At 37.0% G+C, this 13806-nt stretch overlaps 1 protein-coding gene across 12 annotated transcripts in view; it reads left to right on the top strand.

The window, feature by feature from the left end:
• TTBK2 (tau tubulin kinase 2) overlaps positions 1 to 13806 on the top strand; it is a 142496-nt gene that overhangs the window by 59230 nt on the left and 69460 nt on the right. For all 12 annotated transcript variants that reach the window (XM_070582931.1, XM_070582881.1, XM_070582936.1 and 9 more), the window contains one exon: positions 10169 to 10242. In XM_070582931.1, the coding sequence (XP_070439032.1) occupies positions 10231 to 10242 (12 nt within the window). In that variant the 5' untranslated portion in view covers positions 10169 to 10230. The remainder of the gene's footprint in view (positions 1 to 10168; positions 10243 to 13806) is intronic.

Genomic DNA, 13806 nt, shown 5'->3' on the forward strand with positions numbered 1-13806 from the left:
GGTGTTTCTGCCTCTTTCACCTCAGTCAGCACTGTCCCATGTTGTGAGGGTTCTTTTTATCCAGTTTCTGGTTCTTTCTTGGAGACAGGGGCGTGGTTATTGTTCCAAGGGTAGTTGTGAATTTGTTGTGTCTGTGGGAGGAGGTGAGTTCAGAGTCCTCCTATGCTGCCATCTTCCCAGCAATCTTGTCTTAGGTCTTAAATATCTAGTTTTCTTCCCATCATCAAACTGATCTCCATGACAAAAGAGAATTTTCTAAATTACTCTTCTTGGCTTAGAGCAGTTAATGCCCGACCTTGGGCCTGGGAGTGGATCAAGCCCATTGAGACAGTAGATATACAATTGAGGACGATCATTCCCCAGGAGAAATTTAGGTGCTGTAAGTAAGGGGACATGAGCACTGGATAGTTATTCAAGAAAATGCTTTATAAATATATTATCTCATTTAATTTTATAAATAGCTCTGCTGAGGAAACTCAGATTTGCTCAAGGTCCCATAATTATTAAGTAGCAGAAATCAGCTTTAATTCTAAGCCAATGCTTTTTTCCTTTCTATCAGTCTTGTGTCTTCTTGAAATAAAAATGATAGGTCCTACATAGTATATGGCATTAATGACCCTACCTTCTAAGATTTCAAAGTGATTTTCTATAGGTTTCTTCACTGAAACTTAATCATCACAAGATTCCAAAAGTTATGGTATGTAGCTTAAGCAGTGCTTAGAAGGAAATTTATAATGGTAAAAGCCTATATCAAGGAGCCAGAAAGACCTCCAATAAATAAACTAATCTTCCACCTTATGACACTAGAAAAAGAAGAGCAAATTAAACCTAAAGCAAGTAGAAGGAAGGAAATAATAAAGATTACAGTGGAAATTAATGAAATAGAGAATAGAAAAACAATGAGGAAAAGCCACAAAACCAAAAATTGGTTCTTTGAAAAACATGAACAAAATTGACAAACCTTTAGCTAGACAGACCAAGGAAAAAAGAAGACTCAAATTATCAAAATCAGAAATGAAAGAGGGGCCAGCCCAGTGGAATAGTGGTTTAAGTTTGCATGCTCTGCTTCTGTGGCCCGGGATTTGTGGATTCGGATCCTGGGCAAGGAGCTATGCACCGCTTATCAAGCCATGCTGTGGCAGCGTCCCACATATGAAATAAAGGAAGATGGGCACAGATGTTAGCTCAGGGCCAATCTTCCTCAACAAAAAGAGGAGGATTGGCAGCAGATGTTAGCTCAGGGCTAATCTTCCTCAAGAAAACAAACAAACGAGCAAACAAAAGCAAAAAGGAATGAAAGAAGGAACATTTCTACTGACCTTACAGAAATAGAAGGAATTAGAATACTACATGGCAGCAAATTAAATAACTTACATGAAATGGGCAAACTCCTAGAAAGATGTAAACTACTGACACTGACTCATGAAGAAAGAAAATCTAAATAGATTTATGATAGGTAAAGAGATTGAATTAATAATAATGAAAAACCCCTACCCACAGTGGAAAGCCCAGGCCCAGATGACTTCACTGGTGAATTCTACCAAATGTTGAAAGAATAATTAATACCAATTTTTCACCAGCTCTTCCACAAAAGTAGAAAGGGAGGGAGTATTTCTCAATTCATTGTAGGAGGCCAGTATTACTCTGATACCAAAACCAGGCAAAGACATTAGAAGAAAAGAAAACTGTAAACTAATGTCTCTTAGGAACATAGATGCAAAACTCCTCAGTAAAATACTAGCAAACAGAATCCAGTAACATAGAAAGCATTATTCACCATGACTTAGTGGGATTTATCCCTGGAATTCCAGGTTGGTTCAAAACACGAAGACCAATTCATATAATATATCAAATCAATAGAAGAAAGGACAAAAACCACATGATTATGTTAATAGACATAGAAGACCCATTGAACAAAATCCACTACCCCTTCATAATAAAAATACTCAACAAACTAAGAATAGAAAAGAACTTCCTCACCGTGATAAGGGGCTTCTATTTAAAAAAACTCCACAGCTAATATGGTAAAAGACTGAACTCTTTTCCCTGATGATAAGTAACAAGACAAGGATTTGTGCTCTTGCCACTTCTATTGAAGTAAAAAAAATGAAATAAAATGCATTCAGATTGGAAAGAAGGAAAACTATCTCTATTTGCAGATAACATTATCTTATATATAGAAAATCCTAGGGAATCCACTAAAAAATTGTTAGAACTAAGTTCAACAAGATAGCAGGATACAAGATCAGTATACAAAAATCACTTGTATTACTAGACATTAGCAGTGAACAATCCAAAAATGAAATTAAGAGAATAATTCCATTTACAATAGCATCAAAAAGAATAAAATACTTAGGAATAAGTTTAACCAAAGAAGTGCAGAACTTATACTCTGAAAATTATAAAACTGTTGAAAAAATAAGAAGACCTAAATACGTGGTCCCATGTTTATAGATTGGAAGACTTAATATTGTTAAGATAGTTGTATTCCTGAAATTGATCTACAGATTAAATACAATCCCCATCAAAATCCTAGCTGGCTTTTTTGTAGAAATAGACAGGCTGATGAGAAATTAATATGGAATTGCAAGGGACCCCAAATAGCCAAAACAATCTTGAAAAAGAACAAAGTTGAAGCACTCATACTTTCTAATTTCAAAGCTTAACTACAAGGCACCAGTAATCAAGCCATTGTGGTACCGGCGTAAGATAGAAATATAGATCCATGGAATAGACTTGAAAGTCCAGAAATTAACTGTCACATTATGGTCAATTGATTTTTGACAAGAGTACTGAGACAGTTAATGTGGAAAGAAGTCTTTTCAACAAACGGTGCTGGGACAACTGGATTGGATAAAGTAAAATAATAGAAAATGCATATATTGGTCTCTGCCCTAGTTCCTGGCACAGAGCTTCTAAAATCCTTGTAATTTCCTAAGTGATGAGAGCACTAGGAGCATCTTTTGTTTCTAATATTTGGTCTTAAAGAAAACTTGGTCAGGTTGCTGACACAGCTCTTAAATCCCCTGGAATTTCCTGGGTGATAGGAATGTCTTTTGTTCTAGTGAAGCAACTCTTGATGGGTTCCTGAATAGCTTCAGGATTGGGGCAGGTCACCAAAAAGACCAAGCCATGATTAGAAATTTGGAACTTTCGGCCCCACCCCTTATTCTCCGATAAGTGTACAGGGGCTGGAGATTGAGATAATGATCAGTCATGCCTACATGATGAAGCCTCCATAAAAACTGTCAAAGTACCAGATTGGGAGAGCTTCTAAGTTGGTAAATACATGGAGGAGCTGGGAGGGTGGTGCACTGAGAGAGAGTGTGGAAGCTTTGTGCCCCTTCCCACATACCTTGCCCTGTGTATCTCTAAATCTGGCTGGTCATCTGTATCCTTTATTATATCCTTTGTAGTAAACTGGTAAATGTAAGTAAGTGTCTCCCTGAATTCTGTGAGCCATTTCAGCAAATTATCGAACCCAGGGAGAGGGTAATGGGAACCCCAGTTTATAGCTGGTTGGTCAGAAGCACAGGTAACAATCTGGGACTTAAATTTGGCATCTGAAGTAGGGTCAGTCTTGTGGGACTGAGCCCTTAACTTGTGGGGATCTGATTGATGCTAACTCTAGGTAGATAGTGTCAGAATTGAATTGAATTATAGAATACCTGGCTGGTGTCTAGGACTTTCCACACATCTGATGTCGGAAGTGTTGTGAGTGTGGTAGTAGTGTGAGAGTAAAGGAGAAACACAGAACTGTGTCCTTTCAACACAGTTATAAACAGGTGAAAGAATGAAGTTGGACCCTCACTTCACACCGTATATGAAAATTTACTCAAAATGCACCAGAGACCTAAATGTATAAAACTCTTAGAAGAATACACAGCTGTAAGTCTTTGTGACCTTGGATTTGGCAGTGGTTTCTTAGATATAACAGCAAAACCCATAAAGCAACAAAATAAAAAATATATGAATTGGACTTCATTGGATTTAAAAATTTTGTGCTTCAAAGACCACCATCAAGAAAGTGAACAGACAGCCCACAAAATCGGAGAAAATATTTACAAATCATACATCTGATAAGGAACTTTATCTAGCCTATATAAAGAACTCTTATAATTCAATAATAAAGAGACAAATAACCCAATTGAAAAATCAGTGAAGCATCTGAATAGACTGAATTTCTCCAAAGAAGATACACATGAAAAGATGCTCAACATCATTAGTCGTTACAGAAATGTAATTAAAATTAAAAATTCTAAAAATAAAAAGTTATAATGAGATACCACTTTACTCCTTCTAGCATGGCTACAATCAAAAAGATATAGATAATAACAAGAGTTGGTGAGAATGTGGAGAAATTGGAACCCTCGTATTTTGCTGGTAGGAATGTAAAATTGTGCAGCTCCTTTGGAAAATAGTCCAGCAGTTCCTATGGACTGCTTAAGGTTAAACATGGAGTTACCGTATGACCCAGCAATTCTACTTCCAGTTATATACCCAAGAGAAATAAAAACACATGTCCACAGAAAAACTTACACATGAATGTTCATAGTAGTAGTATTCATAATAACCAAAAAGTAGAAACAATCCAAATGGACAATCAACTGATGAAGGTCTAAACAAAATGTGGTATATGTATACAATGGAATATTATTGAGAATGAAAAGAAATGAAGTACTGATAACATGTTACAGCATGGATGAACTTTGAACACATTATGCTAAGTAAAAGAAGCCAGTCACAAAAGAACACTTATTCCGTCTTATGATTCTGTTTATATGAAATGTCCAAAGTAGGGAAATCAATAGAGATAGAAAGTTGATTAGTGGTCTCATAGGGCTGGGAGAGTTGGGCTAGGGGAGCACAGGAAGTGACTACAATGGGTTTTTTGGTGTAGGTCGGGTAGGGCTCTAATACTGATTGTGGTGGTAGTGGTTACACAACTTTGTGAATATACTAAAAACTGAATTTTACACTTTAAATGGGTGAATTTTGTTGTATGTTAATAATGTTTTCATAAGCTGTTATAAGAAACTTATCTGTTCATTTAGTATGAACTCTATGCAGAGTTGGGTACTAGAGTTCCTGCCCTTGAAATGCTTACACTTTAGGGGTAAGACAAGCAAACACAGACAGTGTACCCTAAAGATGCTTTCGTTAAGTTTGTGTATCTGTTATATTCTGGTGCCTTTATTTAGAATTTTGAGAACCTATGGAAGCTAATCAGGTGGGAATAAAATGAGGGTTGACTTCAGTTTGATACTACTTTTACACAAGATAGTCCTGCTCTAGAGTATCATTGAGATTATTTAGATGTTTTTGTACTGGGACTTCCTAAAAGTTTGTAAAGTGGTTTACCGAGGGACTTTGAGTTGTTTGTGTCGTAGTTCTAGACCTCTCCTCTAATCTCATTGTGCATGAAACTGAGGAACTGTTCTTGCGAATGGAGAGTTGTGATCAGACGTAGTAGTGCATAGGGTAAGACTTTGTTTTTTGTTTGCTTACCAACTAGATATGACCTCGTAGACTGCCTAATTTACATAAAGATTGCAATAGTTCTGGAATCTGGATTCTACTTAAGATTTCTGTCTGAATGACAGTTTATTAGGTCTCACTTCATATATTCTGTGCTCGGTGATCTGGTTATCTGTCTTTCCTTTTCTCCACAGGAGTTACTATTTTGAATTATTAATATTCTCTTTAAGCATAACCCACCCTGCTCCCCTCATTTTTAGAGGTTATTTTGCTTAATTCTTCATGGAAGATATGGAAGTTGTTAGGTATAAAACTCCCTGGGCTACACATTTCCTTCTCAGTCATCTTCACAGGTTCCTTTTTCTTTCGCTGACGTTGACCCAGTTCTCTCAAACTACCCGTCTTCTCGGGCAATCAGCTCTAACCTCCATTGACAATATACAGATCTGTTACCTTCTATATTTGACCTTTCTGTTAAACTCTGCACCTAAATTTCTAACACAACTTGCATGTCCTGTAAATCAATCAGTGCACAGTCCTCAAACTAGAAATCAGTATCCTCTCTCATACGCTATAACTTTTGTCTTCATTTATATTAATGCAGTTTATCTTGTCAACTTAGCTTGAGCTAAAAGTCTTCTGCTTTCTCCCTCTCTCTTCTCCTTAATCTGTCTATTCTGTCCCTTAAAACTGAATTTGAAATCCTTCCTCTTCTTTAAATTCTCACTCCCAGTGTTTTAATTTGAACTTTCCTCATCTTTTACCTGGACACTTGTATTAACCTCCACATTGATCTCCCTGCCTCTCATCTCTTCCACAAATCAGCCTCTAATGGTGAACAGCATTACCTTTCCAAAACACAGGCCAAATCGTGTAGCTCTCATGCTTGAAAACCTTTGCACTATGTCCCCCCTGCCCTCTGCTGCCCATTATCTAATGATGAGTCAATCTGAATTCCTTTGTGCGGCATACAAGACTTCAGCATCCTTTTCTTGTCTCAGCATGCTCCCCACTTCAGCCCATGTTTTAGCCCTTATCCAGCCCTTCTAGCCTATTAACTCTTTTAGTCATCTTTCATATATGCTTGGATCCTTCTCACTTCGTGAGTGCCCTTCTCTCTGAATCTTCTTCTCATCCTATACATTTAAAAATCTAGTGATTTAACTCTCATGAAAAGCCTCATAAACAAAATTTTCAAATCTTCTGTGTATCTGTAACAATTTGTCTATACCGTAGAGCTCATCATACTAGATTAAGGTTTTATGTTCACGTATCTGGACTGTGAACTCCTTGAGGGCATGGATCTTACTTAATTTATCTTGTATTCTTACTCCAACTTTAGTGCTCGACACATAGTAGGCCTTCTTGCCTGTGTTTTGTCACACACAGTCTTTATTTCCCTTTTAGTTTTAATATCTATTGACAAGGTATTACTTGACTTTAAAATCTGTTTCAATTATTTCTGGCATAAAGGCTAAGAACAAAGACTCTAGAATCAAACTGCTTCATCATTTTCCGGCTGTGGGGTCTTGGACAAAATACTAAGCCTCCGTTTACACATCTGAAAAATAGGGAAAGTAATATTTATGTTATGAAGTTGTGAGGATTAAATTCATTTAAAGCACTTGATAGAGTGCCTGGCACAATATGCTTATATATTATGCATGTGTTATTAGCTATTACGATCTCTATTAATTTGTTCATTCGCAAATATAGATTGAACGTTTTACTATTTGCTAGGTACTTGGTAGGTACCAGAACAGGATAGATATGGTCCCTGTACTCATGGAATAATACCTCAGTTTGTACTAGTTGTTACAAAAGTTGTTTTAACAGTTACTCTAAGTGGTGGTGAAGAGTTACTCTTCTAATTTAATTGTAGTTTCTCCATACTTCCAAAATTTTTTACGTGTTTATTGACCTAACTTTATTAAATAGTTTCATTAATTGCATAATCTGAAATATAAGACCAGTAGTGCACTATGCCATAAAGTATGAGATAAGAGCTCATTAAGCTCTTACCTAAAACAATGAAGATGTATTGGTGAATCCTAGAAAATTTGCTCCTGACTTTGTGTTTTGGTTATCTGATAAAAGGTCTACAGTTTATTTGATTTCTATCTTTTTTCTTTTTAAAAGTAGGGTGGTTTTAGTATCAAGAGATAAGTAGTATTTGGTGTAATTTATCATAAAGATATTTTTAAAAGAGCATTCCAAGAGAACTTAAATCTGGTCTGGCCTTTTGTTTTTAGATGGTTGAAATGTCTTTGTAATAGAGATACTGCATTTAAATTGTTACATGATAGGAAAGTGACATCTTAAAGAATGGATAATAAGAGGAAAATTCTTTTTTTTTTTTTTTGCTGAGGAAGATTCGCCCTGAGCTAACATCTGCTGCCAGTCTTCCTCTTTTTTGTATGCGAGCCACCACCACAGTATGGCCACTGACAGATGAGTGGTGTAGGTCTGCACCCGGGAACTGAACCTGGGTCGCCAAAGCGGAGTGTGCCAAACTTAACCACTAGGCCACTGGGGCTGTCCCAGAAAGTACTCTTTTAGATGATTTTTTTATTGTTTCTATGAAGCTGAGGAAAATATTTTAAGTTGCTGATTGACCATCATTTTATCCTTTCATTCTTGCTACAATTTACTAGATGACACAGTTTTGGAAACATACATAAAATACATATAAAGTGATGACCATGCATTGTGCACGTTATGAATTATTATTCCCATTGCACCTATTCTTGCTAGTTACAACCCTTTTCAACAAAAGCACAGAGAAGGAGAGAACAATGTGATAACCGAGATGCAAAAGAGAAGTGTGGAATTATTAACTAAAATAAATCTGGATTGTATTTATATTTTGTCAGTCAGTGGACAAATTCTTTTTTAATGTTGAGATATATTTCTCATCACTCTACCAAATTTTGCCCTTCTAGCTCTTGGTCTGTGACTTCGTCACTTTATAGGCAAGCTTTGTCAAAGATTGCCCTCATTATCTCATGTTCCGTTTACTCTTTAACCCATTATAGACTGGCTTCCACCCCTTCCACTCACTAGTGACTTTCTAATTTTTGTATTAATGAGCATGTCTCAGCCTTTCTGTAGCATTTGTCATTAGCCACTTCCACCTTAAAATGCTCTTCTCCTTTGGTTTCTGTGATACCCCTTTCTCATAATTTTCTCCTACCTCTTAGGCCATTACTCTGTTTCCTTCATGGGTTCTTTTACTTTTGCTCTTGCTTTAAATGTTGGATTTTCTAGAATTCCGTTCTTAGGTTTCTTTTCTTCTCATTCTCTATTCTTTCAGCTTGGTAATCTTCCATCTGTGTGTGTCGTCGTATCTACCTCCCATGAACTAATGGTTCCCCAATGTATTTCTGGAGCTCAGCTTTTTGTCTCAGCGTCAGGCTTGAAATTATAGTTGTCTACTGAATTCAACTGTGTCCTCAAACTCACCATTCTAATATCCCTTAAAATCTATGCAACCTACTCTATTCTCTTCTTTTGGTACAGCTTTTCATTTAATTGTACCAATTTCTCATCAAAAATTATGTCTTTAGTATCTCTCAGATTTATCCTCTTTTTTCTCTCTTTATTATAATACTTAAGATTCAAACCCTTATTCTCTCTTGATATTGTAACTGTCCCCAGAGTGGCCTTTCTGCCTCCAAAATTGACCTCTATGTTATCTATCCTCCCCATTGCCACCATAGTGACATTCTAAAATGCAATGTTTTAAATATGTTTTTCCTTATCTTAAAATCTTTTAGATGCTTCTCATTACCCTAGTTTTCAAATATCCATCCGTGGCCCGTCTGCTTTTGGATCACTTAGAGAACTTTTGAAAAGCTCGTGTCCTTTATCTTCCCCTACAGATTCTGAATCAGTATAGAGTGCAGGAACCTTCAAAAAGTTTCCCAGAGGATTTTGATAAGCAGCCAGGATTAGAAAACATTGATCTAAACATGTTCTTCAGATTCCTTATCATGGAGTCCAAGACCTTTCAGGATCTAGTGCCTGCCTGCTTCTCCAGCACCATCTCATTCTGTCCTCCCTCTCTTCATTCACCATACTCCAGCCAGATGCTCTCTTCTGGCTCTGGAACCTATCAGGCTTGATCCTCTTTTAGGACCTTTGTTTGCTTTTGTTAAATCAGGGGAAGGACTCTAGATTTCTATCTGCTCCACCTCTGCTTCCCTCTGCACCCTAGCCTGCACCTCCTAGGATTTCACCTGTGGAACTCGGATTGAAAACCACTGAGTTAATCTAAATCAGTGAGGCCCAGAAAGATTAAGTGACTCACCAAAGTCATGTAACGGTGAATGCAAACCATACCTAAAATTTCAGGGTTTATATTCTTAACATAGTTCTTATTTATTGCTTTTCTGTGCTTTCATATGTATAATGTCTAGGCAGGTCGATCTGAAATGACCTCTTAATTCTTTCTTTCCTAAATAAATTATCATTCATTTGTTTATTTATTCATTCAATAAAGGAGCAGTGTAGGATCTGGGGGAGGTGGGTAGGAAATTTGAATACTACAAATTTCCTATTCTTAAGGTTCTTAAGATAGGTCCTTTATATTCAATCATAAAATACTATATAGAAAAACGAATTATTAATTTTTTAGAAGAGAAACCATGGTATAACCTTTTCCACTGTTTTCTTTCTTTGTTTTATCCAGGGAAAGACCATGTTTGTAGATTTATTGGCTGTGGGAGGAATGATCGATTCAACTATGTGGTCATGCAATTGCAGGTAGGTTACTATGAAAAGGTATCTTAAAATCTCTCAGTTTTGATCAAGTACCTAACTACAGTGGATATGAATAAAAATAACATTCTTGGTATCATCTCAGAAGGTTTTCACTATGCAGATGGAACTTTATTTAAACAGATTTGATACTGATTTTTCCAAAGATGAAACGGTTGTCCTTGTCAGCTGTTTTAGTTGATCCTTCATTAATTGTCATCACTGCAAAACTTTTAATCTGCACAAGGGATTGTTGGATATGAGTCTTGCCATGTCCCTTCCCCTTCCGCCCTTCATTACCTTAAGGACTCTAGTTTTCCATTATGCACTTGAGTACCAACTTGACAGCAAGAAAACATAAGCATTAATTGAGATAGAGGAGAAATGCCCTTCCTCTTTCTCTTTTCATCATTAACATAGCTCTGTTCCCCATCCTTTAGATGGGGAGTGGGCTTGGGGTGGGGCAGCAGGGGAAAGAAATTCAGGAAGACAATATTGGAGTAATGACTGCAGCAGGGAGAGGAGGGTCACCGTTCCATTCCTGCTACACCACCTCTGCCCCTGAGCGCACACACAGAGCTCTGAACCGTGGTTAGCCGCAGAGTGTGAGAGCCATGGTTCACCTTGCTGCCTAACTTGGAGTTCTCAGAGTTTCCTTTCTTCTTTAGCAAAATTTGTTTGGGGCATTTGGTTCTTTTGTTTCCTTTCAACTTAACTACATAGTAGTGATTTCAGAGACATTGATGATAGCCTAAGTGCTTCCTCTTCTCATTGCAAGGCTTTTCTTGTTTCCCTCGGCTATCCTTCAGCATTTGATTTGGATCTGAAGATATTAATCTCTCTGTAGACTAGAGCCTTGAGTCTTTGAGTTGTGTGATTCAGTATCTCTTCAGCCAGCATAGTTTTATTTCTTGAAACAACTCTCCCTGTACTTTTTAATGTCATTAATATGGACCCTGCTTTCTCTCACTTTGGCCAATAATAAAAGTTTTTGTCTGATATTTTATAGTTTTCTTCTAGATTTATCGTACATCTTATTTGATGCTCACCGTATCCCCATGAAGAGGATGGGATAGATTTTATCTTCATTTTACAGATAAAGAAGCTGAATCTCAAGGACGTTTGTGGTTTGCCTGGGACTGACTAACTCGATAGGTCTCAGGGCTTAGTGGAAGCCTGAGGCCAGTATTCTTGGCACAATTAAAGAAAACTTTTCAGTTTTGTCTTTAGGTTACTATTGACTGGAGAGTATGGACAGGAGCTTCTTTAGTCTGCAGAATCTCTCTCAGTCTTAGCACATACTGTAGTCGTTTTTATTTTATTTGTACTCACCTAAATCTCACTTTCTGGAAATGGGGAGGCTCTTACTGTGGGAAAACTAAGGAAACCGGTGTGTATCAAATAAGATGGCCTTTGGCAAGCTAGTATGGCCTCATCCAAGAACCTTTCCATTTGACTTGCATGCTGTATTTTTTCCTGTCATAAGAAAATTAGCCCAACATTACCCACCCCCATCCCTACAGTTTTGGTTGACGTGATTTGGAACAAGGCTAAAGCTAGTATAACTGCCAGGGGGTACTCTCTCTTATTTGACATACTAAAGATAACTACTAGATTTACCTCATATATTTTGATAAAGTTTACATGCTCAGACCCAACTTCTCACTAACATCCCTAATTTCTTCTAAAAGCCCTAAATTCATTATTCTTAACTTTACTCTTTTCCTTCTGGTGATTCAATTATATAATATCTGCCTTAAACATTTTAAGGAATAATCCTGTCTCTGTTGTAGAAATTCTAGCTATTTACCATTAAAATGGGTCTTAAAATCCTACAGGGTTCAAGCAGTTGTACATATTTGTTTTCTCGTTTCTACCGGTAAGACCTTGGTGAGGTCTCATTTAAGATCCTGTCACCATTGAGGCTTTTACATGAGTGTCCTTAGTATAGCCAAGGGGTGATATTTTGTGATAAGGGTATCACCTTAGGGGCAAAAAAAATTTTAATCCTGTATGCAGTACAGGTGTAGATCTAGATTGCCTGACATAAGAGCTGCCATACTTTTTTAAGCTTTGTAGTATTATGGAAAAAATTAAACATACACAAAAGTAGAAGAGTATAATGCACACCCATGTACTTACTCATCACTGGTCTTCAATAATTATCAGTATATGACCAATCCTGTTCCAGGTGTATTCTCCCTCTCCCCTCTCTCCCCAGATTATTTCAAATCAAATCCAAGGCATATTTTATCTGTAAATATGTCAGTCATTTCTAAGAGTCAAGGATTTTTTTTCCCTCTCAAGCACAAGACACAATAATTCCTTAATAGCATTAAATATCAAGTCAGTCTTCAGATTTCCTTGATCATATCTCTCTTTAATTTTTTTATATTTAGTTTACTTGAATCTGGTTCCAGACTGGGTTTACACGTTTGATGGATTTATCTCTTTCTTTTGTCTTTTTTTTTTTTTTTTTTGAGGAAGATTAGCCCTGAGCTAACTACTGCCAGTCCTCATCTTTTTGCTGAGGAAGGCTGGCTCTGAGCTAACATCCATGCCCACCTTCCTCTACTTTATATGTGGGACACCTACCACAGCACGGCATGCCATGCAGTGCCATGTCCGCACCCAGGATCCGAACTGGCAAACCGTGGGCCGTGGAGAAGCGGAACGTGTGAACTTAACCACTGCGCCACTGGGCCGGCCCCTGATAGATTTATCTCTTAAGCCTCTTTTAATCTATAGATCCCTCTCTTTTTTTTCTTGCAGGTTTTTTTTATGTTGTTTTTATTGTTGTTTGTAAATAGAGTCATTTGTCATGCAGAAGTTCTCATAGTCCAGATTTTGCTTATTGTCTCCTTGTGGTATTATTTAACATGTTCATATATCCCCTGTATTTTCTGTAACCTGGTCTTTAAATCAGATTCCAGTTTTGTTTTATTTCACCAGAATACTTCAGAGGTGAGTTGTGTGCATCAGTAGGCAGTGTCTGTCTCTCTTTTGTAATGTTAAGATTAATCTCTGTGGTTTAGGGACTGTCAGTCTGATCCATCCATTTTATGGTTCCCAATGGTTTTTCTTCTAGGTTTTATCAACCCATTAGTAATCATTGTCTAGATCCATTACTCAGTGGGGTTGCAAAGGTACTATTTTAATTCTAACATTTCTTCTTCATTTGTTAGCTGACATTCTTCTTTAAAAAACACTCTGACAACAATTAGGTTATCCTGAGGTAAATTTCATATGGGAAGGGTAGGACTAATGCTTGATTCTTTTTTTTATTCACCAGTTTTCAGACTAATCAGTTGCTTCCCTAATATTTTCCAAAGGGAACTAATGAACTCTCTCTTTTTTGAAAAGATAATTATGAATTCATGGATTTAACATATTTTATGTCTTTGAATCATTGTAGTTGTTTTTAATTTTCAAATTGTCCCATCTTGGGTAGCAGGACTTCTTCAGTTTGGATCCTCATGCATTTCAAAAGGACTGGACTGTAGGAGTCTTTGATAGCCTCCTTGCCTTCTGGTACAACACCTTTTGTATTAGGCTCAGTCTCTTTATTTC

Source organism: Equus przewalskii, chromosome 1, assembly GCF_037783145.1.
Source record: "Equus przewalskii isolate Varuska chromosome 1, EquPr2, whole genome shotgun sequence".
NCBI classification, from domain to species: domain Eukaryota; kingdom Metazoa; phylum Chordata; class Mammalia; order Perissodactyla; family Equidae; genus Equus; species Equus przewalskii.